The 26,630-nt window shown below is 39.5% G+C and overlaps 1 protein-coding gene across 2 annotated transcripts in view; it reads left to right on the forward strand.

Moving 5' to 3' along the window:
* The window catches only part of LOC114650845 (V-set domain-containing T-cell activation inhibitor 1-like), a 36,970-nt gene extending 19,095 nt beyond the window's left edge, over positions 1–17,875 (forward strand). The window contains exons 2-5 of one of the 2 annotated variants that reach the window (XM_028800735.2): positions 3,810–3,874; positions 9,635–9,997; positions 12,091–12,342; positions 17,375–17,875. In XM_028800735.2, coding sequence (XP_028656568.1) covers positions 3,810–3,874; positions 9,635–9,997; positions 12,091–12,342; positions 17,375–17,490 — 796 coding nt within the window. In that variant the 3' untranslated portion in view covers positions 17,491–17,875. The remainder of the gene's footprint in view (positions 1–3,809; positions 3,875–9,634; positions 9,998–12,090; positions 12,343–17,374) is intronic. The other variant, XM_051926773.1, reaches the window with a different exon arrangement.
* The last annotated feature ends 8,755 nt before the right edge of the window (positions 17,876–26,630 follow it).

A 26,630-nucleotide genomic window follows, 5' to 3' on the forward strand; every position in this document is an offset into this window, starting at 1 on the left:
TAAGGCATGAATCAGACTGAGATGGGGTGCCAGTCCATCACTGTAAATTCACTCACACCAAGCCTATTTAAAATCACCAGTAGGTTTGGCTCGCACATCCTTGGGTGTGACGGGTCACGTCATGGGTTTAGGTTAGCCTTAAAAACATTTATTTATAACCTTACTTTCCATTATGTGAATAGTTTTAAGGCACACACCTTTATCATATTAGGGAGTGCAAGACAAGCCCAAGTAAAAAAAAAAGGTGGTGCAGATGCACAAAGTCGTGCTTCGAGTGGAGTGACATTTGTAGTATCCACGGGTTCTGGAGAACTACAGCACCACGCATACCTCTAAGGAAAATTGTGCTGCCATCCCAGTGTATGTCCATGGCTGGAAACTAAGAAAAGCAGCCTAGTGAAGCTGTCTAAGTTACTGAGATTGTCTCTGAATAAAGTATAGGAGTAAAACCTCGGAAAGGGTGTTGAAACTCATCTACATGTGAGTTTGTAGTCCGTTATGTACAGAGTTCCTGCCAATTTAAGCGTAGAGCGTAGCCAACGTCACAATGAACTTCCCAATTGGAGGAGCAGGATAAGTGTCAACAGGGATTGCAAAATCCACAGCCATATAAAAAGGAACTGCAGACATTAGAGGTCGTCTTTGGTAAGGTCAGAGGTCAGCTTGTGGCATATAACCTTCTGACATTTGTAGAGCAGTGAAAGTTGTGTTGAAATTGTGGAATGTTGTCCTAGTGAAAGGCTGCAAAATTTCATCCTGGAGGGCCACGGTGGCTGCAGCTTTTTGTTTTAAGTAATTTTTTAGTTAGAACCTATTTATTTACTACTAAAACAGTATGTATTTTGGGTTTAGTTTTAGTTAACATGTTTGTTGCAATTCAGAAGTCTTATTTTCCTATTATAGTTTTAAACATCTGCATTATTGTTGCCTGTTTCCCTGACTAGCCGTCGAAGGGTGGATCTAGTATTGGGGTGTCCTGGGTACAAGCCCGGGGCCTGTTATGACAAGGGACCTTTTTAGCAGTTGGTGAAACGATTGTAAATTTGTGAGTCACAATGGCCAAAGGACCCCTCAACCCCTTAATGAAGTGATCAAGCCTTGTGACAAAATCAATAGTGAGAAATACTGCTCAGCATTTAACGACTCTGTGTCCGTGTGCTGCATTCTTAAAAGTATGATTATTTCTCTATTAAGGAGTGAAGTCACCCAGGGGTCTGTGGGGGTCTTAATCTGGCCTTGTAGCCATCAGTTAATAATGAGGTGCAAATGACAAAGGAGCCACCCTCTAATTCTAGCTAGTCTGGTTCCATTTACACTGGTGAATGTGCATCACGGGATGTAAATATATTGCAAATCACAGAATACAAACAACAAAAGTTTCATGATCTGCTAGGCCTGGCCTGTAATTACATAATCCTGTACCAAATATGTCCCTCCATGGCCAAAATTGTGTACCCCTGTCCTATAGTGTAGTGATGGGACTGACTGTGGGTAGCTCACTGTTTATGTATTTGTGTGTTGTTTTGATTTTTTAACTCTTATCCTTGAAGGAAGAAGGAAAATATTTGCTTTTTTCTAAAAATATCTTACTTTGAAAATTATTTCTTTTAGTGCATGTCTTTGATTGCAAGATATTGCGTTTTTTTTAGTTTATATCCCTTGTTAATAAAAGATCAGTTGCTTTTGCACCATCTGCAATTTTGTTTCTCTCTCTCTATTCTCTCTCCCACTGGCATGGTTGGTTACGACTACAGATGCCCAGAGATTGCAAATGTGCAAGGGTTCAAGGACACAGGGCATCATATTGGTATATGGGAGGAAACCTGTGTATTCAAAGAAAAACTGCACAGCAAGACCATAAGCAGACAAATAGTTTAGCACAGATCCCTGGAGGCAGTCAAGCCAATCATGACAGCAATGTGTGCCACCCTAAATAAATGAAAAGCATTTTTTAAATAATGCCATCACCCTGCTCAGTCACTTTAAGCTTTTAATGATAGCTATTTAAACTGCAATCACAATAAAAGAATAGTCACACAAAACCAGCCAGACTGGGGTAACCAAAGCGTTCAAAGGAGTAATCACAAATAAGAACCATTCAATGGTGTGACTTGGTTCACCAACACTTCACCAAAGACATGGCTAACACTTTGGGGGGTCCTTTAAAGTTTACTATATCAAGTAAAGTCGATAATGGGCTCACATAATTCTTTCAACAAATCGTCTTTTAGAATCTTTTCAGGTGCTGCACACTTGCCCTGTAAGGAAGAGCAAACAAGTTTAAATACACACCCTTCTAATGTTAACATTTTGGATATAAAGAATCCTTATTGAAAAAGCTTAAGTCCAAGGATAAAGGGTTTTAAATAAAGTAAATATATTCAGATTGTTAAGGCTATTTTGGAGTGATATAAAAATGTGTTAAACTAATCACATACTGATGTCACGTCGAATTTTTACACTTCTGCCCGTTTGTTTATTCAGCATTTATTACAACTGTTTTTATAAAGTAAAGGCAATCTGAAAATGACACAGTGTAACAAAAGGCGCTCTATTGGCGTCTGACCCGACACAGACAGACACGGGGGACACACTGATAAAACAAATAAATGCTTTATTTCTATTACTTCGCCTGTGGGCAACGCCTTCCCCGTCCCTACAGGCACAACACAGTCCCACCAACACAGCACCAAACTTAATTTTGTTTCTTTTCTTCCTTCTCCACCACTCCTCTCCGTCAAGCTTTGTCTCCCCCCTCCCGACTCTGGCTCCCGAGTGGTGGCTGCTGGCTCCTTTTATACAGCACCCAGAAGTGCTCCAGGTGCTTGATTGCCCATTTCCGGTTGCACTTCCGGGTGTGGCGAAAACACTGCCCATAAGGGCTCAGCAGCTCCTGCTGCAGCACACCCTTGCGGCGCCTGCTGATCCCAACAGGGCTGCACCAAACTTCAACTCCCATGAAGCCCTGCGGGTGTCTGAGGCACTGTTGCAACCCAGAGGGGGTTGCCATCTAGCGTCCCGGGGAAGGTATTGGGTAGCCCATGCTTGCTCCCCCGGAACATATAGTTGACATAACATAACAGTAATGTTAATGGATAGAAGCTGACACAGTACAACACGTTCATGATGGCTTATATAGGTATTTCGAACACACAGTGCAACGCTCTGCTGTTAGTCTAGTTGAAACCAAATGAACATGGACACTCCTCTGAAGGATTTCTCCATTTTTGAACAACGCACCATAATGAGATTTCTTTGGGCAAAGAGAGTGAAATCTGACAAAATTCACCAAAGGATGTTGGCTCGTGCAGATCAGTAAGCTGTCTGGGTACCCATATTGCGCAGCCTTTACCGTACCCTCAAGTCCTCATGCACAATGGCATCCATAGCTGATATCTAAATGTGCAGCAACTATGAACAACATAATCTGTTGGTCTTCTCTGACGGAGGCATTCACCATGTCAATATGGGCATGTATGCACGATGTTGATGGTCGACCAGCTTGAGCTTCAACGGTTACACATTTCTTTCCATTCAGAAGCTTTTCATTGAGTCATGCTGTTTTCACTTCCATACTGAGCCAACATCCTACTGTGAATTTCAGCAGGTTTTACTCTGTCTCCCCAATGAAATCTCACTGTGGAGCATGCTTGAACTACCCATAAGCCATTGCAAACATGTTGTATTGAGTTAGCTTTTATCCATTGCGTTTACCGTGTCATTTTTAAAATTGTCTTTACTTTTGATTTACACTCATATTAATTTTTCATTTGAACTAACTTTGCTTTGTGTTTGTCTCCTCCATGTAGCATGATTGTCATCATTTTCATTCTTGCTGGACTCATTATCCTCCTTTTGGCTATAGGGCTATCAGGTAAGTTTTATGACCTCTGCACAAATGTCAAAGATGATACAAAATGGGTTTAAAAATTGGCACTTTTGACTTTTTTGGAAAGATGTAAAATATGAAATTTGTAAGGTGTGTATTTCTAAGTGCTTCAACTACTATAAGGTTCTTCTTGTGTAGCTGTAACTTTCTGAAAGAGAGAAAAAAGTCAAGAACTGTTTGGCCTGAAAAGTTGGATCTTTCAAACACCATGTTGTTATGGCAAGCCAAGTTGGACCTCCGGACACAAAAAGCAGCTAGTTAGATCAATGGACGTTGTTATGTAACGGGAATGTAATTCAGTCAGGAAAACTGCACTCAGGAGACGTGTCTGGCACTGGGTGCTTTTCCTTCTTGCAATTAGGATGTTGGAGACACGGAGTCTGTAATTCCTAACGAATTCTACTTTTTCTTTATTGTTTTCTTTATTGTTCAGCATCAAAAGCTGATGACACACCTTAAAAATGGCCTGTTTAGTGAATGACTTTTAGGTACAGAAAGTGGGATTTAATTGGCTTTGCCAAGCAATAGCAGACAGAGTTGACAAGTGAGGGAAGACCATGAACTCGAGTAAGATGTGACACTTTAGGATTACCGCCAGTGAGCTCCTTTGGATTCACCCATTTTAACTTGGATCATCTCTGTAGCCATTTTAATTGCTGAAATTAATAATAAAAGTAAGAAATGTGATCAAAAGCAATGATCCCTGTATGCACAGAGCACAAATTAGGTGTTTGGGGATTTATCGGACTTTCCATATTAGAGATGTGATAATTGGATTTTTATCAATGCACCGCTGAAAGCATCCTGACAGCTGCTATTACTCAGCGGCGAGTTCTCCACAACACAAATACACACTTCATTGTTGTGCTGTCTTCTTACAAAATCAAAAAGCTGACAGAGCATTATTTGTTTAAAATGTAACATCTTTGTTGTCACGTTTATTTTTTGCCCTTTCACACACTGTCCCGCACAATACACTGTGCTTCTTGCACCAATCACCTTTATACCGGGCCTTTCTCTCACTGTTCGTGGGCCACCTTTTCCTCTCTCCACGGGAGCTTCGTCCTGCCCCCACTCCCAACTCCAGCTCACTGATTGGAGGGAGGCGGCCCCTTTTATTCTCACCCAGATGAGCTCCAGGTGCTCTGCCTGACGTCACTTCCTGGTGTGGCGGAAGTGTCAGGAGAGCACCCGGAAGCACTCCGGGTGTCCCTGGAAGGATCGTCGTCCAGGAGTGTGGCGGAAGTAGATGTGTCCCGGGCTCCATGAGGCTCGGGGTGCCCCCTGGCAGTGGACATGGGCCCCAACGGGCTTGAGCCTCTCTGCTCCCCTTCTGTGGCCCTCTCCTGATCCAGAGTGGTTGCCCCCTTCGTGGCCTGGAATACGCCACCTCGCGGTCCTTCCAGGCGTCCTGGCCGGGTCTGTCCCCCAACCTCCTGCAACAAATATATATATATAATATATATATATATATATATATATATATATAATATACAGTGTATATATTGTGGCCGGGTGCAGGAATTGGACAGGCCGCAGATTAAATGAAAAATTGGAACACCAACTGGGTTTCGTGTTTAATTAAAGCAGTCCAACAAAAAAACACACCTCTCAGCATCGCTATTACCAGCCTGTTGGGTAAAACAACAATGGTATTTGGCTCTTTACCCCAAATAAAAAGTTGATTACTGAGCTCCATCTGGCGGGTCGCTCTGAGTGCAAAAGACGCCTCCTTCAGGCAGCTGGGCTTCTTATATTCTCAAACCAAATGGGACAGGGCTAAGTGTCCTCACTGGGCAGCCTCTTGGTGCCTCAGGGAGAGAAGGAGAAGAGAATGTTAGTGACAACGCCCTGGCGGGTTATCACATACCTTGATCGAGCCAGTGAGGAGATCCTCTGATGTGCATGCAGAACAATATTTATTTATACTGAATATACAGTATACACACACTCATAAAGAGAGAGACACACAAACAATGTTTGATTCAGAATTTTCTCTCATCTCACCCTCATCATAATTCTGTAATAAATACATTAACTAGTTTGAAAGTCCAATCTATCCACACACTGGACTATTTAAAATATCGACTATGTGTTCATCGTCTGTAAGGTCATCAGTTTATTTCTGAAATCTGCAGGGTTCTGTGCATTTTCTGTAGCTGGCACTGCCTTCACTTGTGAGCTTGCTAGTAAGTCTTCCAGCTACTGTGTAGACCCCACATGTAATGACTTAGGTACTTTATGCCTGTCGTTTCGTTTTTTCTGCTAACAAGAACACCATTGTGTGAAATGAATGTTATAAGTGGCTGGATATTTGGTGAATGTCATGGTCATGATTTTGTTACTATATCTTTCATTTTATTATGGGAATATTTTATTGTGTATAACATTTTGTGTTACAGTTCTGTTTTTCTTGCTTTAATTGTGGTTGCCATCATTTTGTGTTTTCCCCAAAGGCAACTGCTGTTTTTGTTGTTAGCAGTGGTGCAGCATAGCAGTCACAAATTGGCGATGCACACCCAAGACCGTTTAAAGATGTCGGTACACTACTAGCACAGTCCAGTTTTTGGGATTCTTTACTAAAGACCAAATTTTATACGTGTATAGTTATTTAGGAAAAGGCTTGCTTTTAAGGTAGGTAGGACTTTTGACTTTGATCTCTCACTACCTGATTTAGACTTGTGAGTGTTTCAGACTAAGTGCTCTTTTCTTTTTGATACCTTTATTCTCGAGCCCTTTAGGTCAAGCATTTTCATTTGCTCACAACAGTCAGAGGCTGAATATGCTAATCAAAACACAAAACTTAAGGACAAAAAGGGTGAATAGAGTAGGTGAAGTATCGGAATAGGACTAAGCAAGAAGCACAAGTGTGACTGCTTAATTTAGGAACTTGACATTAACCAAACTTAATTTTAGCAGGGAGTGTCTTGTAAATTACTGCAACTGTTTGCCCTTAAATAAGATGGTACTTTGACATGTAAGCAATTGGTAAATGCATATCTCTAATATTGCTGACCAATGACGCAAAACATGTATAACACCAATACTAGGTGACTTAATCAAACACATGACAAAAGGATCTAAAAATGAAATAAATGTCAATACAGTTAATGAAGAAACATTACCAAAAACATTCCCAAATCATTTTAAACAGCAGCAGATCTTGAACAGAAACTCCCTAGTGTGACCACATTAGTATCTCCTTGTCTTCACAACCATCCCAACTTATAAAAGAGCTTCTATGGCAGTGAAAAGAAATTTCAGCCATGTCCTGGAGTTCAGTATGTTTGAGGATGAATATTAAGCAAAGGCAAAAAGGACAGAGCTGACAATGATGAGGTGAAAGAGACATGTTTAGAGTGTGTGTCGTTTGGTGAAGAGTGTGCTTGTGCATGTGTGGCCCTGGCATCATTACAAAAAGTAAAATACTACTCAATATGGCCACCTAGTGGCTAAATCACAGCTCTAATATTTATAAGTCAGGGTCTACAAGTTGTAACTATAGATCTTAAATATATGCACAATCAAAAAAAAAATCAGGACTGGAGAAACTTTGTCCAATTCTTCCTGTCATTTTCTGAACATAGAGCGGACACATTTTCTGCAAAAAGAAAAAAAAAAAGAAGGACAACTCAATCAAAGAGCAATAGAAGAACACTCCAAAGAAGGCCTCCATTACTATCCATGCTAAGGTTCCTACTTTGCAGGGTGCTTAACTTAGTTTAGAGTATTCAGTCCTTGTCGTCTCCCTCATATTCTCTCTCCACAGCCTTCCCCCTTAACGTGGTGTCCAAATGCTGAGTGTCTTGCGCTGCTCCTATATTAGGGTCCACCTTCTGCACTTCATTGTGCCAGCCAGTCTCTTTTTCTGACTTTACCATGACACAAGTTAAGTTTACAACTTCAAGATTGTGAAATATTTAAATTTAAACAGAAAACATTAAAATCATAACAAGTCTTTTAAAAAATTTAAAATATTAAATTACAGAAAAACACGAGAACAAAAAAGCAGCCTTTCCATTTCTGTGTGCTCACACTTGTCCTGCCATTGCCTTCTGTCTCTTTTCCTTTTCCTGTTTGACTTCTTGCTGAGCTACTATTTATCCCTCAAATCTGACTTCAAGCCATTGTAAATTTACAAATTAAGGTAAATAATTAACCACTCTAGAAGAAATACAACTAACAATGTACATACATCATAATTGACAGCTCAGTAATATGCAAAAATTGATAAATGGATTCTAATCAAAGTGAATAATATTCTTAAACCAAAGATAAATATTCAGATGATAATTAACAAATGACAAATGTCAATAATTTCATTATGCTTCAGTGACACAGAAAAAAAAATCTTATGTAATAAACAAGTAACACACATTGGGAAAAGGACAAATATTTTACCCTGTGGTTGGAGCAGAGGAGATCAGGTCAGGTTGGGGAGCATGCACTGGTACAGCATGTTGCTGCACCCACCACACGACAAAACAGCTTGGGATCCTGGTTGGCAATCTCCAAGTCAGACACTCAGTCCAGTTCCACCCTCTGGAAATGACCATCTGTCTGCCGCAGCCAGGTGTTATGTGGACATCTCCTTGGCCTGGTCCAGTTGCTCAGGGTCCTTAGTAATAAGGATCTTGCGAGCCAGATCACCCTTGGGGCTGTATTGCCATCACCGACACTCCCTCACAATGCAGGTGATGTGCCTCATTCGGAAATCCATGAGCAACTGCTCTTTGACACAAAATCAAACCAGCAGTAACCAAGGATTTTCCAGAGAGACACAGTACCAAAGGAGTCCCGTCTTCATCTCAGCTCACTGGATAACATTCATGTCTCGCAACCATATAGCAAGACAGGAAGCACCAGGACTCTAAAGACTTGGACCTTTGTCCTTTTGCATAGAGATCGGGTGCTCCACACACCCCGTTCCAGTGACCTCATAACCCCCCATGCTCTCCCAATCCATCTACTGACTTCATCGGAAGAGTCACCAGAGATATGAATGTCACTTCCGAGGTATGTAAACCTCTCAACAACCTCTCGACAACTCGGCTGCAGCCCCCCATATGAAGGCTGCTCACATCATGAAGGGGATGGGGGAAAACCTTGAGAGCCCCATCCCCGGAAGAGTCGAAACCGTCAGAGAGCCAGTGGGGTCAGGCCTGTTGGGAATCAGAACTGAAGTGGTGGTGAGGCGTTGCCTGCTGCATGGCAGCACCTCAGGTCCCAGTTTGGAGCAGAGAAGGATAAGGCAGTCCATCCATCCATTTTCCAACCCGCTGAATCCGAACACAGGGTCATGGGGGTCTGCTGGAGCCAATCCCAGCCAACACAGGGCACAAGGCAGGAACCAATCCCGGGCAGGGTGCCAACCCACCGCAGGACACACACAAACACACCCACACACCAAGCACACACTAGGGCCAATTTAGAAGTGCCAATCCATCTAACCAGCATGTCTTTGGACTGTGGGAGGAAACCGGAGCGCCCGGAGGAAACCCACGCAGACACGGGGAGAACATGCAAACTCCATGCAGGGAGGACCCGGGAAGCAAACCCGGGTCCCCAGGTCTCCCAACTGCGAGGCAGCAGCGCTACCCACTGCGCCACCGTGCCGCCCAGGATATGGCAGTAATGGAGGAAAAAACTCAGGGACATATTCAAACTGGAAAAACTCAGAAAATGACAATTAAACTTGTATTTATACATTTTTCCTGTGATTAATACTTTCTCTTATTTACTTAGGTTCATCTGGTAGCGGCTTGGTGCAAAGCAGTGTTCAATATCCAGTGGGCAACCTCTATAATTCTGTTGTCCTGAACTGCAAGTTTGTTGCTGTTGACTCCAAAGGGAACGCAGTCAGCAATATTGCAATCACTTGGGCGTATCAAGGTGGAATTGTCTTCAAATATGCTAGCAAGGTGAACCAGCTGCAGAATCAGCTCCCACAGTTCAAAAGCAGAGCAAGCCTGTTTCCAAATGACATCATAAATGGAAATGCCTCCCTCATGCTGAATAATGTGCAGTTGAATGATCAGGGTGCATACCAGTGCACTGTGAGCACCTCTGCTGGCAGCGGGGATGTCACTGTAAATCTGAGAGTTGCAGGTAATAACATTGTTTGTTTAATAAACACAAATAGCCCTTTTGTTGTAAAATGTCAGAAAGGAGGTGCCTGATTGTTAATGATAAAGTCGAGCATCCATAAACGACTTCCCTCTCCTAATATTAGACTTTCTGCAGGGTTGAAAGAAAGAAAGAAAGAAAGAAAAAGAAAGAAAGTCTGTGCATTATTTAAAACTTTCCACTCCATAACAGTGTCCTCAGTTAATGGAGGACTTTTAAATAAAATTATTACATAGTGCCTTCATAACAGATGAGAAGATTGCAGAACAAATCGTACATATCAGGAAGCTATTACAAGGCTGAAAATAATGCAATTTGTTTTTTTGTTCTTTTTTAGATGTGCGTCCTATAAACTTCTGATCTCTGCATTTTAATTCTTGGTTTTATAAACCACATTATGAATCAGTGAATAACCAGCCACACATACAGTATTACATGTTATTTCTATATTTTACATTCCTTATCTTATCCATCTTGTCATCAAGAAATAAGACGATTTAATATGAAGTGATCACTCAGAGATATAGAGGCACCCTAAAGGTCAGCAGAGATTCAGCATGTGTCGATTATAAAGTAATTTACTGTGCATACAAACCAAACCATACCAAACCATTCTCCAACCCGCTTAATCCTAACTACAGAGTCATGGGGGTCTGCTGGAGCCAATCCCAGCCAACACAGGGCACAAGGCAGGGACGGACCAATCCCGGGCAGGGCGCCAACCCACCGCGGACTGTGCATACAGCATGCTTCAAATTATTTTATTATTTGGCAGCTTCAAGGGACATACCAAAATTAGTGAGCAAATCTGCATTATACGTTCAGCAACAGAATAAAGAATATTGTTTGACAGGTAGTGCCATCTTTTGTCGTGCCCTTGAGTTACTAATGATGTCATTATCTTAAATCATGTGACCACACAGCCATTAGAGAAAATCTCCCAACAGTGAGAAATCACTTCATCAGTGGGCTGTAATTGAACTTCTTGTTAAAGAGGAAGTTCTGGTGGCTGCTATTTATTGTAGGCTTCAGCGTGCATTACTACTAGTGCCATGAGATGGTGGTATTGAAGCATTTTAAAGAATGTTACATTGACATCCAAGATTAGCCTAATTGATCAGCAGGACATTAGAGTCCCGATCTGGCACACTCTGATTACCATCTTTTTAGAATCGTAAAGGGCCAGATGTTGAAGCCCACACTGCGAGAGCACAGAGGCAGCCCTGTAGGCTATATGTCAATGTTTTCGATCAGCCTGAACAGCTTCAAACTACCAACAACAACATTTATATTTCCATCACATACTGTATTTTCATTTTAAGGATGTAGCTCAAAGTGCTTTACAACATGTCAAAGAAGTACCAAAAAAATGGGAAAACCTGCCCAAAAGAAATGGAGATTTTGCAGAAGAATATACCAAAGTGTGTACATTACAAGATCATACTCATTTTTTTCAAGCTAAGAAATTCTGAAGTTTTGAAAATAGCTGCACGTTAATTTCAGTACGACCCTTGTATTAAGGTAAAATTTTGTTAATGCAAAAAAAAAAAAAAAAAGGCTTCCTGCCTTTCGCCCAGTGCTGCTAAGATAGGCTTTGGCTTTGTTTTTATCCATACATAGTGAACAAAGCTAGGAGACTACCAACCAACCCACTTTTGCTATTAGAGGTTAGGTGTATGTAGCAGGAGCCATTCCCAGGTCTCATCTATGACATACTGTATATATAGAAACCGGAATTCCCAGCGAACAACCCAAAAGGAAGCACACAATTCACAGCAGCTTAATGAAGCTACACCACCCTGCCACTCCTGTGGCTTCCCAAAACTACAAATTTCTCTAAAAATCTTATGAAATGAAATCATACATAAAATATAGACTGAGATGAAAAGCAGGCCAGATAATTAATCCTGGAGTTCCATTTATGGCAAAAATGGGTTTGCGATTTTTACTGAAATTACTGTGACAGATTGTCCCTTTAGATTTGTACAGCAAGGTCTTCATTTTATCTGGACACCATTTCTTTATGTGTTTGTGTATTTCAGTTTTTCTGATGAATACCTTTGATCCTTTTACAGCTTATTCAGCTCCAGTTTTTAAGACTTCCAATGCTATGTTGATAGCAACTGCCCAGACCTGGTATCCACTACCTACAGTCCAATGGACGAACTTCAATGGCACCGTCATCAGTACAAGCCTAAACTCCTCAGCAAACTCTGCGGGGATATACAAAATTACAACTGTTTTACCATCTTATAAACAGGATGACAACTACGGATTGACAATTCAGAACAACTTGGTCGTGTCGGTCTGCACTGTAATTGTTACAGGTAATAAACCTTCTTGAGATCAAACGGGATGAAAGTAGGCCATTTGCACAAATTGCTAAACAAATTTGAATTGATTTTATTTTATTTTTTTTATTTCTTTTATGTAAATAGAATGGTGACAGGGTTGAAAATTCAATATTGACTTAAGTTCAGATTCTGATTCTACGGTGTTCAAAATGTATGGTTTTAGCATGGTGTCTTTATGTGCGTCTGTGGAAAAAGCAAAATTTATGTTCACATGTCAAAATTACAATTTTCATTGGAAAATTATATATTTTTGTGTTGTGTAGAGCCCCCTAATGACTACATCCTGGCAAAGATACAAAATAATAGAACAAACAGCTTCTGAGATATCCGCCCTGAATGCTAAGACATATGGGCAGCAATAACTTCTGAAAAAGCGAATTGTGTCGTGTTTGCCTTGTTACGGACTCCAGGCCTATTGTTTTTGGTACAGTTAAGTTCAGTACTTATCTCCATACTGTCCAAAACCATTTAACCTACAGTATGTCCAATGATAACTGCTGTAGATATTGTATAATTTAACTGGAATTTCTGCAGAAATCAGGTAATTCATTGACTTATTAAATACCAATTTTCCAAATTCCAATTTGAAGGAATCATCTGCAATAACCTTAATAATTTTAATCTCGATTACTGCATGTATCTTCTTATAAAGCTCAGTGTCGGTGTGTTTTTGTTCTTATACTATTCCACAGCCTTGATTCATGTTCAACAAACATTTGCACACTTATCCCACTTTGTCAGGAAGAGACACTTTGGAACCCAAAATTTAAACTTCCGCATATCTTAATTATTCTAAACATAGAAAAACGGTATTTGTGCGCTGCTGTGCTACGTGGCAAGGCAAGTGCTATCTTACAGAGTCCGAACAAGACATGAAATACTTCCTTATATGGCTCCCATAAATACATGGAGACTAAGTAAATCATTTGGTGTGTTTCGGCCAGTTCTCTGTGATCTCAGGAGTGTTCTTTTCAGTTGAGGAGCCTCATATTAATAATAATAATAATACTAATAATCCCTTATATTTATATAGTGCTTTTCTCGCTACTCAAAGCATTTCCATGCAGGGAGGACCCAAGATGCACAGCCTGAGTCTTCAGTATGTCACTTGCATTTTGTGGCAAATACACAGAAGGGTATCACTGAATGCCTGGCATGGTTTCGCAAGTTTGTTTTGAAAATTGTTTCTTTAGCCCGGACATCATAACGTCCAGGATAGAGGTGTCTCTCTCTATTTCAGTCTGCCTTCCTACAAGTGGAGATGTGTTATAATGTCTGTCCTCCCACTGAACGGAGGGATGCGGCCCCTTTTATAATCACCCGGATGTGCTCCAGGTGCCTCCTGATAATCTTCCGCCGGCACTCCCCAGTGTGGTGGAAGTGCCGGCTGCGCACCCGGAAGCACTCCGGGTGTCCCTGGTCGTCTTCCCCCCAGCACTTCCGGGTGTGGCGGAAGTGCTGAGGACCAGGGTTTTCCAGGCATTGGGGCGGCCCCTGGTGGTGACCAAGGGCCCCTATAGGGTTGAGCTTCCAAGCTCTGTACCTGTGGTCCCCAAAGCAACCAGGGCGGTCACCCCCTCATGGTCTGGAGGAGGCGTAATCCCTCCTCCGGTACATCCGGGCATCCCAGCAGGGTGCCACCCCCAGCCGCTTGCCACAACATTGAATCACTTAAAGCAGGGAGGCATAAGTGTCAGCAGGCATAACAGTATACTACAATATACTAGGTTTAGGTTTAGGTTTAGGTTTAGGTTTCTTTATTTAGTCATGTTTACACAAGAAAACATGAAATTTGCCTTCTCAGTTGCATCTAATAACAGGTAACAGACAGAATGAAATAAAACAGACAAATAGAAATAAGAAAGGTTAAGGTAAGGCAGTTAGATAAAACATATTTACACCAAAAAAAAAAAAGGTAACAGGATATATATCAAAACATTAAACATTATATCCGATATTTCTTTTTGAAAAGACTTTGAGAATACACCTATACAGCCTTGAACCTCCATCCTCTGTTCCCCTGGATTGTTCTTGGAAAAACCCTCAGTTGCGGCTGTGCTGGTCCATCAGATTTTGACTTTGAGACGTCAACCACAAGATGAGAAACTATGGACCATCAGTAATTTTCAGATTGCTAACAATAAACACATAATGTCAATCTCCCTCTCTGTTACATTCATTTACAGTAGGTACTAACTCTCAGTTCAGCACACAGGAACTAACACGTTTTTACACCAAAACCAACATTTACATCAAAATTAAAAATGCAAATAGACATAAAAACCTTCCAAATGGCCTGCATTTATTTGTTAGTGTATACACTACAGCAGCCATTCCTGTTGGCCAACAGTAATGGGGGATACACCGGGCTCCTCCTGCTCTTTGACCTGCTCTGGCTGCCCCTGATTTTCTTCTCTGACAGTGGATACATTTGGCTCCTCTTCCTCATTATTACCTCCTTCTCTGTTTTCCACAGCTTTATAAACACTATCATGATCTTCTATCCCTTTTAGCTCACTACTTGCCTGTTCTCCTCTGCTGGCTTCTTCTTATGGAAGAAATTTGCTCAGTCAATTGCACTTGATTTCCGCTTCATGCAAGTGCAGATTAATTGGCAAAGGCATCATTATTTTATACCTTTAAAACAGATTGAATATATAATTAATGTAAGATACAGCTACATGATATGCTGGCTGGGCAACATGTTATTTAAGCAATGTAGCTAAACCTAGCTTGCCAGGGTACACTACAGAACTAGCTGAAGTTAGCTAAATCAGCGTTATGTTACTTATCATCGCAAGTAGCCACCATTCATGCAAAATCACTACTGAAGAAGTGTTCTGCTTTGTCAGCAGCACTCACAGTATTGTGAAATGAGGAGTGGTGGGAGGACTGAAAGGAAAAGGAAATGTGCGCTCCTGAAATGTAAGTGGTAATGCCGAAACCAACTCCTTCAGAGTTCTGCCTCAGTCAGTTTATTTGACTTTTTAAAGGGCGAAACAGTGCTAGAAGTGGACATACATAAATGCTGTGATCCAAGGCCGCCGAGCTGTGAACTCCTACCATTTGATCGAAGAGCAGTTGTGCTGGTGGTTTGAATATATGTGATGCAAGCCAGTATGCAACTGATAAAAACTGAGACCCCCTAGGGCTGCAAACTGTAGTGGCCAGTGGGGGGGTCAGTATTTCCTGTGCTGCTACCCTTTGCCACCACTTGGAGGCGCCCCTGCTGTAAGAAGAAACGATGAAGTAACATTTTTATTTACTGCTTTCACTAATCCACAGTTACAATAAGGTATTCTTTTAATATCAGTATTACTGCTTCTTTCATTTATTCTTCTTAGCTGCCTTTTCAGTTTCACAATTCAGTGATACCTGATACAGTATATATTAGCATATTTCTATGTATAGTGTTTATTCTTGTTGTTTTTGAATGCTTATTTTGATTATTGTGTACTGTCTCTAAATTTCTCTTTAAATTTCAAATTTGTTGCCCTACCCTAATGTCACTACTTCTGTGCCCTCCCTCAGGCTGTTTAAATTGGTTGAAAAGGCTCAGGAGTGAGAATCATTTGTTTAAAGGAGTTATTTTGAGTACTGCAGCTTTTGGTGCTGGAATTTTCTGTTTTTTAACTATTTTTGGTTTGTTTCAAGGATTCTAATTTATGGACTGTGATTTGGACTTTGTTTGCTCTGGATTGCCTTTTTGGCAAGTAAATTTTGCTCTTTTTCAAACACTGAAAACAATTTAGTAATGCACATAATACATACAGTATATACTAAGTAATGAATAAACAAAATAATATTAACAAAACTCCATAATTACAATAAACATATGGAAAGTACTTTAGAACAAACAAAGGAGGTACAAAAAAGGAAGATAAGCATCAGCAGGGGAACACACCCAGGCTGAAATATGACACCGAAATAACAAAGCAAATTGTATGGAGTGAGTGACTGCTTATCTATTGACATAAAAGATGTGATATGAGACAAACAAACACAAGGAAGGTGTTCTTAGTTTGTCCTGAATTTCTCTGGAGGTTTTAGATTTTAATAGCTTTTTAGTTTAACCTTTTTCAGTTGAGAGAGATGAAAAGTCTGGGAATTAAAGGAATACTCCATGCAAAAATGATTTCATGTTACTTACCCCATGTAATTTGTAGTGGTGCCAGAGAAAAATGTTTAATCTCATATTTTTGTGGAGAATGGAGATAACAAAGTTTCTGATTGCATGGGACCTAATAGTGACTAACAGTGGACAACAGCAATTGTTGTGAAATGTGTGCAGGAAAAAAAAATCTCTTATGTGTCACCTAATCCACATGTCAGTAATCCAGTCATATACTCAAAATGTGCAAAACACGTGTTTTTTGGTAAAAAATAAAAAAGTTGAAGACTCATCTCTCCCCTTCATTTGTTGGCCAAGAGTCCTGGCTTTGATTCAAAAAGTCTTTTCTGTGATGCTTTGGTTTCCTGTAAATGATTCGTGAATATGACTGGATAGCTGACATGTGACTTATGCAACACAAGAAACAAGAGAATTTTTTTTGTTTTCCCCACTGACATTTTTCATATCATTTGCTGTTGTGCAGCGTTGGTCACTGTTGGGTCTCATTCTATCAGAAACATTGTTCTGTCCTTCACCACCACTTCAAACTACATGGAGTGACTAACATACAAAAATATCATTTTTGGGTGGAGTATTTTTTTAAACACTCAACTCTGCAGCTGTAAGGCAGTGGCGCTAACCAAGTAGCCACCATGTGGCTGATAACATTTAATGATAAGAAAAAAAATTTGATAGCTCCAGCAGCTACATTAGAGCTGTCCCAAGCTAAATTACACTTTCTATCTGAACCCCTATATTTTTGGTACCTGTATGGTTGCTATTGTATTTGACTTTATGAATTTTTGATTTATAAGTTGGTTTGAACGAATATAATTGTAAATGTTTTAAAGTTAGAATGTAACTAATGTAGATGTTTTTGTGTTTCTCTTATAGATTCAGGTATCACTGCTAATAACAACTATCAGTTTAATGGAGCCATTCTTCTCCTACCTTACTGGTCCCTCACTTGTCTCCATTTTCCTATTCTGTTGCACTGGATTCTTTCATAAAAGGATACAAAATGGACTGCTGTCTGGAGTGGGTGGAGCCAAACCCCCCAAACGAGCTCAAAGAGTCTCCGCCTTTATTTATTCAAGGCTAAGAAGAGAGTATCTGATGTTGGACTCTTCCTGATCTGGTCCGGTGCTGGGGATTGATCTCCTTTCACAGTGGCGTGTCACTCTGAAGCTTTCTTAACTATATTATTGGAATGGTTACTAGCATCATAATGCTTCAATTTTAAAAAAAGGTGTCTTAAGTTTATGTGACACGTGGATGGGTTCAAGTGCTATAATGTCTACTGTATTTATGAACTGACCTATAAAACTGTACAGAAGAAATATTGCTATTATTACTGCTATGTACACTCTTAAAAATAAAGGTGCCAGAATGGTTCTTCAGCCTGATGCCATAGGGGAACCCTTTTTTGGTTCCCAAAAGATGCATCTGCATGAAGGTTCCAGAAAGAACTTTTGTTTATTTAGATTCAAAACAGGCTTCCATACAGTAAATAACCAGAATTGTGAAATACATATAAGTCAGGATTTTAAAAGGACTCTTGCTGCATATGTTCAGTAACACAGGCTAGGTTTCCTGGTTTTCTTAATCTGTTAGTGTACTGCTAGGTAGCCCACCATACATTATAGATTTAATTTTTGGCTACATATTAGGGCATTTTTCAAAGCACAAAGGACCAACTTCATATGCAACAAACCCATACCAGAATGATATGGTGCTTTGTCAAGCAACTTCTACAAAGAACCACACAACCCAGTAAAGAACCATGAAATGCCATTAAAGAAGCCATATTTTAAGAGTGTACACTGTGATGTGCCTCATGTATTAATATTAATATAAATCTATCACCAGATGAAAACGTCTGCTAGTGGTGTATGAGTGAGAATAAACTGTTTTCTGGTACTCCCGGGGTATTTCAAGGATGCTCAGAAAAAGAAAGCAAATAAAGCTAAGTATCCCCTGTAACAGTTTTCTGCTCACTGGGCACTTGGTAAACTCAAACTGACTCCATGATGAAAGTAACTTCTATTGAACTGGAATTTCAGCAGGATACACGACAAACCACCCACACCATGGACAAGCAGGTATAGAAAGTCATCCGTTAGCCCGCTTAATTGAATTGTAAGGAGTTGGTGCACATCCCCGCATCCTCATGTTCAAGGCAGGAGTCTACCATTGGCTAGATGATAGTGGAAGTGTTTAATGTTTAGAAATTCAAATTTTGGTGTAAGGATTCTTCTGTTAATCATTATTTTAAAAATTATTATTAGGGCAGTTGTTCAATTAAAAAATGTAATTGCGATTAATCGCACAATTCAAATTTTTAATCAAAATTAACTGCACATAAATTGCAATTTATTGTGTTTCTTTCAAGCATAGTAATGTAACAGAACAACTAGTCAAGAATCTGGGGAAGCTGTTTGACTCGACTTTAAAAGACAACATTGCCATTCAGAAGGCCATCAGAGACATTGAAGCCTGGCTCACCAAGGCTGACAAGTCTGGCCTGCCAGGCAGATTTAAGGTGTGCATTTATCAACATTTCATCCTACCTCGAGTCCTGCGGCCTCTGCTAATTTACGCAGTTCCAGTGACAACAGTTGAGTCTCTCAAAAGGAAGATCAGTGGTTTTCTCTGCAGGTCACTGGGCTTCCCCCGCAGCCTCAGCAGCACAGCTCTGTATAGGACCAGTAACATTTTGCAGTTTCCATTCAGTGGCCTGTTAGAAGATTTTATGGTTGTATGCACAAGAGAAGCCCTACAGTACTGGGGCTCCAGTGAGCAGCAGGTGTCATCAGTGGGCACTGAAGTAAGGACAGGGCAAAAATGGAGGGCAGAGAAAGCAGTGGAGGTGGCAGAATCATGCCCAAGGCAAAAAATGCTGATGGGTACCATAACAGTTGTCAGAGCACTGGATACTTCCCAAAGATGCAGGTTAGCAAGGCCCAGGGCAAGGAGAGACACCATCTTATCAAGGAAGGGGTTTGAGCAGGTGAACCAGACAGTATGGCTCAGACAGCAGGGAGCGTGGACAAACCTAAATGTCTAGGGCAAAAATGAGACTCCATCCTGTCCTCTGTACTCTGGAAGAGGATCCTTAGAACAGTACCTTAGCAGCTGCCCAACGACCCTTGGGGAAGGCTGCTACCACTGGCTCCACAACTAGGTGCTCAGAGTGGTTGCTGAAAGCATAGCCATTGCTATCTGGTCCAGTAAGGACCATCATGCTATAAAGAAGATCTCCTTTGAGAAAGTTGGAGACAAACTCTGCCCACAACCATAAACAAAGACAGGCTTCCTTTCTACAGTCCCCAACTGGCAGCTGCATGTTGACCTGGATAAGCAGCTGATGTTTCCGCAACATATTGTCATGACATCACTCTAGCCATACATGATCATCATCTAGGAGATGACAAAACACTTCATCATGCTGGAACTCACAGTGACCTGGCAAATGTGTATGGAAGAAGCAAACGAAAAGAGATGCACAAAGTACCAGGAACTGGTGGAGAAGTGCCAGAACTGCAGCCAGTTGCTGGTTGTTCAAGGGATGATATCCAAATACAGTATAAGAAACAAACGTTCACAAGAGACAAGTGTTGGGAAACATTACTTTGAAAAGTAACTTAGTTATATTACTCATTACATGCAAAAAAGTAGCTAAAGATGCTATACTGTAGTTACTTATGTAATAAGTATAAGTTTAATATGTCACTGTGCTCTGTACAAATATATCTTATAAATCTGCCTTTTCCTACCCAAATGCACAGTTGGCACAGAGCCGGATTTAGCACAGGGGCTCATCATATAGAACTGCTAGGCAAGCATTATAATATAAGACAAGACAGACAGACACAACTGAGAAATGGCCAGTCAGACTGAGGACTGTTGTATATTATTTCTGTGTGTCAAACTCAGCATGAAACTGTATCCTCTTTGCCTTGTTTGGAATTGCATGATTCACCTAAATGGGGGCCTGCACATGAAGAAAGAGTATAAAGCCTTGGATCATTGCCTGGCACACCTTTCAAGCTGACGGACAGATGGGAGATAACATCATCCGATCCTGAAAATCCTTCCACTGCAGCAATGAAAATGGCAGACTCTACACATCGGGCCCCCACTCCCAAATTGGGTTCTTGCCATTGGCTTCCTTTGTCTGTTATGCAGCGTAAGCCATCATTACACAAAGCTAAGTTATTTCTCCTATGTGATTTCTTACCACCGTATCACTAAGGGAGGGGTATCACCTTTTTATATTATATCTATATAGATTTGGGTTATTTAACATGCCGTAATCACAAAAGAACTCAGTCCCAGGGAGCTAGCGCACTCTGCTGGATATAACGTATTATAAAATATAATGTGTTACAAACTATGTTTTTCCTTTGCTTCATTTCTTCTTCTAGTAGAAATATGAACCCCATACATGTAATCAAAATAAATCTATTTCCTTGAATGAAGAGTAAAAAGAATATTGCCAATGTCCATTACTACTCCATTCCAGATGAAGAAAGATGATAACATAAAACAGGACAGACTGAAAAAAAAATGTAAATATGGTATGTACCACGGTTATGGATCATGCAGCATAGCCTGATAGGGTTATTATTTAGATGTTTTAAACTGCACATTGTCATAGTATGTATCATTTATAAATCAGAGAGCAATCTTAACCTTCAGCCCAAATGGATGGAATTTTTAGCATGATTAGTTTGCGCTGATTATTGCAGAGTTTTATTGATAACCATATAATACAGGCTAATGTATGCTACAGTAATAACTTACAATTAAATAAACAACATTACCATACCATGTCTGCAGTGGGGGAAGTCTGAGGCAGGTATAAGGAATCAGGCGATTCCACTCTGTGTCATCTGCTCTTACGCTGCTCAGATATATGTAGCACCTGCACCGTGCTGTTTCAGGTCAGACATCCCACAGGACAGGGCTGACCCACTGACATTCTGTCTCCCACTCAGACCAATACCTCGACAGCCTCTTTTATGGGCAGAAAGACATGACCATAGTAATGTTTATAATGCATGTATCGTATTGTTCTGTGAATGTGTGAAGGGTAAAATGTTTGAAGCACGCAGAGCTTATCTGCCTGCAACATAAGCGCACCACAGAAATGAAACTCATTCACTCTGCTTGTAAAACTGTTTTGATTTTAATTATTCTTATGTTATTCTCTGCGCTTGAAGAACTATGTATATATGAAATATGTACAAAAATACTGGACAGATCACGTCGTTTTTTTGATTTAATATGGTACGCAGTATTTTATGTTCCAGTACGGGACAACTCATATTATAAGTAACAGATGGCAATTCTACTGGTGTATGTGGATTAAGATCATTACCAAGAAATAGCACAGGAAATGACCAAGAATCGGTGGGTCGCTACTGTTATTAATAGACTTGATTTATTTGGTGCTGCTTCCTTAGCAACATGTGAAGTGTGGTCAAATTAACTGGATTACATTAATGCATTAAAAAGTGTAATCACAAAACTTTTTAACATGTCAAAACATCACCACAAAATATTCCAAAACCTCAATTTAGTTTCCTTTAACTGCAAATCGCTTATTTTACTGCTGACATAAGTGTTGTAAGATGGTGGCCAATAACTCATAAAGCTGACATGGAGTTAAAGATTTGGTAATTGTTCTTACTTTCATTTCATTTGAACACATTTCTTTAGCTGTTCCCAGTTCATTATTGATGTGGAACGTTCTTTTTGTAACACCACGAGTAGACTAAGTATCCAGCATATTCTGTATCCTAATAAATGGGTCTTTCCCCAAAACACAAAAAGAAGAAAAACTCTGACTCAAAACAATCCTTAAAAACCCTTAAGTGTTATTAAAAAGCAAGGAAGAAACCCACTTGTCAAATGATAATCCAAAAAAGCATTTTAAAAATTGTTTGAAATTTTTTTAACAAAAATCAAATTTCAATAAAGCAAAAGTTGTGCCTAAAAGGCAATCCAGAGCGAGCAAAACCAGTCCATATACTGAACTAGTAAACCATAAAACTAGAAGAAAAGATTAAGAAAACAACAGAAAAACTCACTACTAACAAACAATGACAAACTCATTGTCAATATGGAGAACATGTGTTATGCCTTGAACTGTGAAAGGCAAACAGTAATGGAGGTGACCAGGAGAAGAAGTGTCAAAACTAGCCAGAAATTCCCATCATATCTTTCATCAGTATTGAATCAGTAACTCAAAATTACATCTTTAAAGAAGAATTTTTTAAGATTAAGATTTTAAGATGTTTAAAATTATTTAAAAAAAAGTAAGCAAAGAGCACTAACACACACACATACACACACAAAGGATTGTGTTTGCTATTCTGCAAATTCAGATGATGATGATGAATTTTCTAATAACTAAAAATAGATTCTTAGTGGAAAACAAATACAAGAATTTAATTCAGTGACCCAAAAAAGTATTACATTAAATAAATCCTATAAAAAGAATTTAAAAAATTATCAAATCTTCCATAAATCAAAACAACCTGGCCCTCTGCTTGGAATATATAGACAGAAAGCTGATACTCAATATAAAGGGAACAGGGCACATAACTAAATAAGCTAATATTAAAATAAACAAAATGCATACAATACTAAATAGTTAATAAGCAAAACAATATTGAAACCATAATATTAAAAAGGACAAAATACTTAAAAATATACAAAATAAAAAATAACAAAAAGATCACTGTAGATTAAAGGTACATAAGCAAAAAAAAAAAAGTTATTTCTTGTGTACATGTGAAACTATCTCGTGCTCATGAGATCCTTTTGTGTACGCACACAATAGTTTTTCTGGGATACATGTACCCCTTTGGGGGCTCCGTATATTTCTGGTAGACTTGTTCTGCTTCCACAACTTTAACTGTTTCATTGTGCAGCCTATTGGAATTTTGAGATGGAATTCATAGACCTATATTTTAAGCTTTTTCTTGAGAATAAAGGCCTTGTTTGTATGCTTGCAACCTGACATCAGTACTTAATTTTCAAACATCATTTGAAACGAATTCTAGAGACTTGTTTTGGCAAAAGGGTTATGACGACATTGAAGACATGCTTACAAAACTGATGTATATTTGAAAAGATCTTGAGCGCATATGAAAAAAATTTTGTGAACGCGTGAGTCTTTCTTTTTTTTGCTCGTGTTTCTTGGAGGGGCTCTGTAAATTACACTTTGAAGCCATTTTAAAATATGATGGTGATCTTTGACTTTCTGTTGTCATTGAGCCTGTTTATAATGCCTGTTTTCAGACATGCATCTCCTCGTTTACGTAATATATATATTTATTGCAAAACAGGTCACAAACAATGATAAAGAGTTGGAGCACCACCTTGGTGACCCCATACAATTGGAAGGCTCAAAGCAGAAAAAAAAACATGCAACAATTGCAGGAACGTCTTTGTAGTCACAGAACTGCCTCAGGATGGCAGATTTCTGGGTTATGAGGTCACAAGGCAGGAAGGGGAGGGTCCAGGAGGACAGACATGGAATTGACATCAGAGATGGAATGGCTGTCAATCTTCCATTCTGCAGAGTGAGAAGAAGAGAAGGTATTACAATACATCTCCAACTACTGGTCCGGCGGTTAATACTATCACTAAAGTCCTTAAGCTGTCTTCCATACACATGAGCATGACAACAGGTTATTTATATATATATATATATATATATATATATATATAGCTCAGGCATTCAGTAGTACGATTTCAAAGTTAATGCTATGCTTTTCACCTTTGCAGTTCATACTAATGTTTTTCTCTCCGATGGTGACATCTTGTGGCCTAAATTTCAAACACCTATGCATGTAGACAGTTGAGCCTTCATTTTCATTTTAATGTTTTCCTCAGACATCACATTGAGCTCAGCACCTGTGTCAAGTTTAAATGAAGCAATCATTTTTTTCATTCTGAGACTTTCAAGCCATTTTTTTTCACTTTCTGCCTCTGCAGACACAATTGTTCTGATGTGTGTTTTTATGCTCCCTTTTTATTGCTCCAGTAAATTGTGATTTGCACATCTTCACAAAAATGATGCTTTTTGTAACCTAATTTACATGTTGGATCCTTTCTTATATTTAAGTTTTTGTTCACTTCTGTCAAAGATTTTCTTGTTTTGCGCACCATTTAGCCCTAATTTTATGATTTGTATTTTGTTTGACTCCTCTAATGTTATTCACACTTGAATTTCTTTGTTCGGTGCTTTGGCTCGGCTTGATGTTGTTACCCTTCCAATGCAATTATTAGTCTTGATTGTAGTGATGGGCAAAATGATTCACATGAATATTTTGATTTGCAAAAAAAAAAAAAAATAATGAAATTTGTGCCATTGACACAAGAAGAAAAGTGTTTAGTCCTGTCTGAAAGGGTTTATAGGCAGTAATCCCACATGCTTCTATCTGTCATTTAGTATTTAAATAATGATCTCTAGTAAAAATAAATACATACATAAAACCCAAACAAAAACACAGGACTCATTTCCTGAAACATGCAGACATTTTGTTGTGCATTAGCCATGTGTTGTGGTTGTCAATCACTGTCCTACAGACGTATCTGAGACTGAAAACAAACTCAAAGCTTCGCCGCCCATGGAGCGTGCATACCATCAAACTCATCTGAAGGAATCAAGAGACAAGAAGCATAGTTGCTAAGTTACAGCCAACCAATGCGATTATTTTTCCAGTGAAAAAAACTACATGATGGGATGTTCTGTGTTTTCTCATGAAAAGTGATGCAGCATGTTGTAATTATAAAAAACACACGGCACTCCTCAATGGGAATGTGAACAAGAGGCCTACATTGAATTAATTTTACTGGCGCGCAGGCAACTACCTGCAGTTATGTTTTGTCCAGAGTACCTTCCCTGGCTTGTTTTTATATTCCCTTTCTTTGTCTTTTTAGTTCATTTTTCATTTTCTTGAATTATTTAGTATGGTGACTGCTGTTAATATTGCTCTATTCATTTATATGTTTAATATATTATTATTTTATATATTATTGTGTTTGTTATATTTAAACATATGTATGCGCTGATTCTTTAAAACTCTTTGTCTTCCCTGTGTTTTGTGGGTGTTTTCCCAAGAGATGGGGCTACCTGTCAATCACAGTTGAAGGGCTACTCCCAGCCCTGTAAAGGCTCATGGGTAATGCAGTCCCACACTGCTCATTGTAAATGTGCTTGGTGAGTTCTCATTTAGTTGTTTCTTTTTATTTATGAACATTTATTTTATTTTATTTATTTATTTATGACTTCTGCTACTGTTTTACTGATTTTGATTTCTATTTTTTTGTGTTGGGCCTTATTGCCTTTCAACCGATACTTTTTGCCTCCTTTTTGATATTTTTGAGTATTTTGTTATTTTTATAATCCTTGTTAATGAATCCTCTTTTATGAAGATTCTGATGGGATTTGTCTCTTTGCAAACAGGAGTTTCATGGTACTCCCTCTTGTGAGACATACTTTCAGATTGCCTTTTGCATTTGGAATTCTAAAAGTCTGATCTCCATTTTCAGGCCTGGACAGGCCTGGCCTCCTAATTTCCTAGGGTGAGACCTAGTTTTGGGCTGGTCAGTTAAGTTTTTAGCCTGTTTTCTTTGAAGGCCTCGCCTATTTTTGCACTTTGGGTGTCAGAATCAGAACAACTTCATTCTGCACCCAGGGAAAAGAACTCAGTTAAATACAAAAGTGTGAACCAGGCCATATGAAGCAATAGTCCTTATTTTCCACAGAACACACACAGAAAAACTACTTTAAATTCAGATACAGAGACTCATCTGGTGCACAGCCACCCTGACATTACCTTGGTAAAATTGGGAATTCATTTGCAACTTGATGATGGCAAGCTGTCTAGCCCTTGTAGAAGCAAAGTGGTCCCAGATCATGCAGCCCCTTGCACCATTCTTCATCATGTTTTCATGCTGATGTTCAGTGCCCTTTTTATCACCATTTATACTGCTGCATATTCTTCCTGAACCTCTTACTTTCATTAGTCAACAAAACATTTTCCCAGTGGCATTGTGGAGTGTTAAGATTGTCTTTGGCAAATGTCAGATGTGCTGTGAATTTTCTTTGAGTGCACCAGTTTTCTCCTTG

The sequence above is a fragment of the Erpetoichthys calabaricus genome, chromosome 4 (genome assembly GCF_900747795.2).
Source record: "Erpetoichthys calabaricus chromosome 4, fErpCal1.3, whole genome shotgun sequence".
NCBI lineage: Eukaryota > Metazoa > Chordata > Cladistia > Polypteriformes > Polypteridae > Erpetoichthys > Erpetoichthys calabaricus.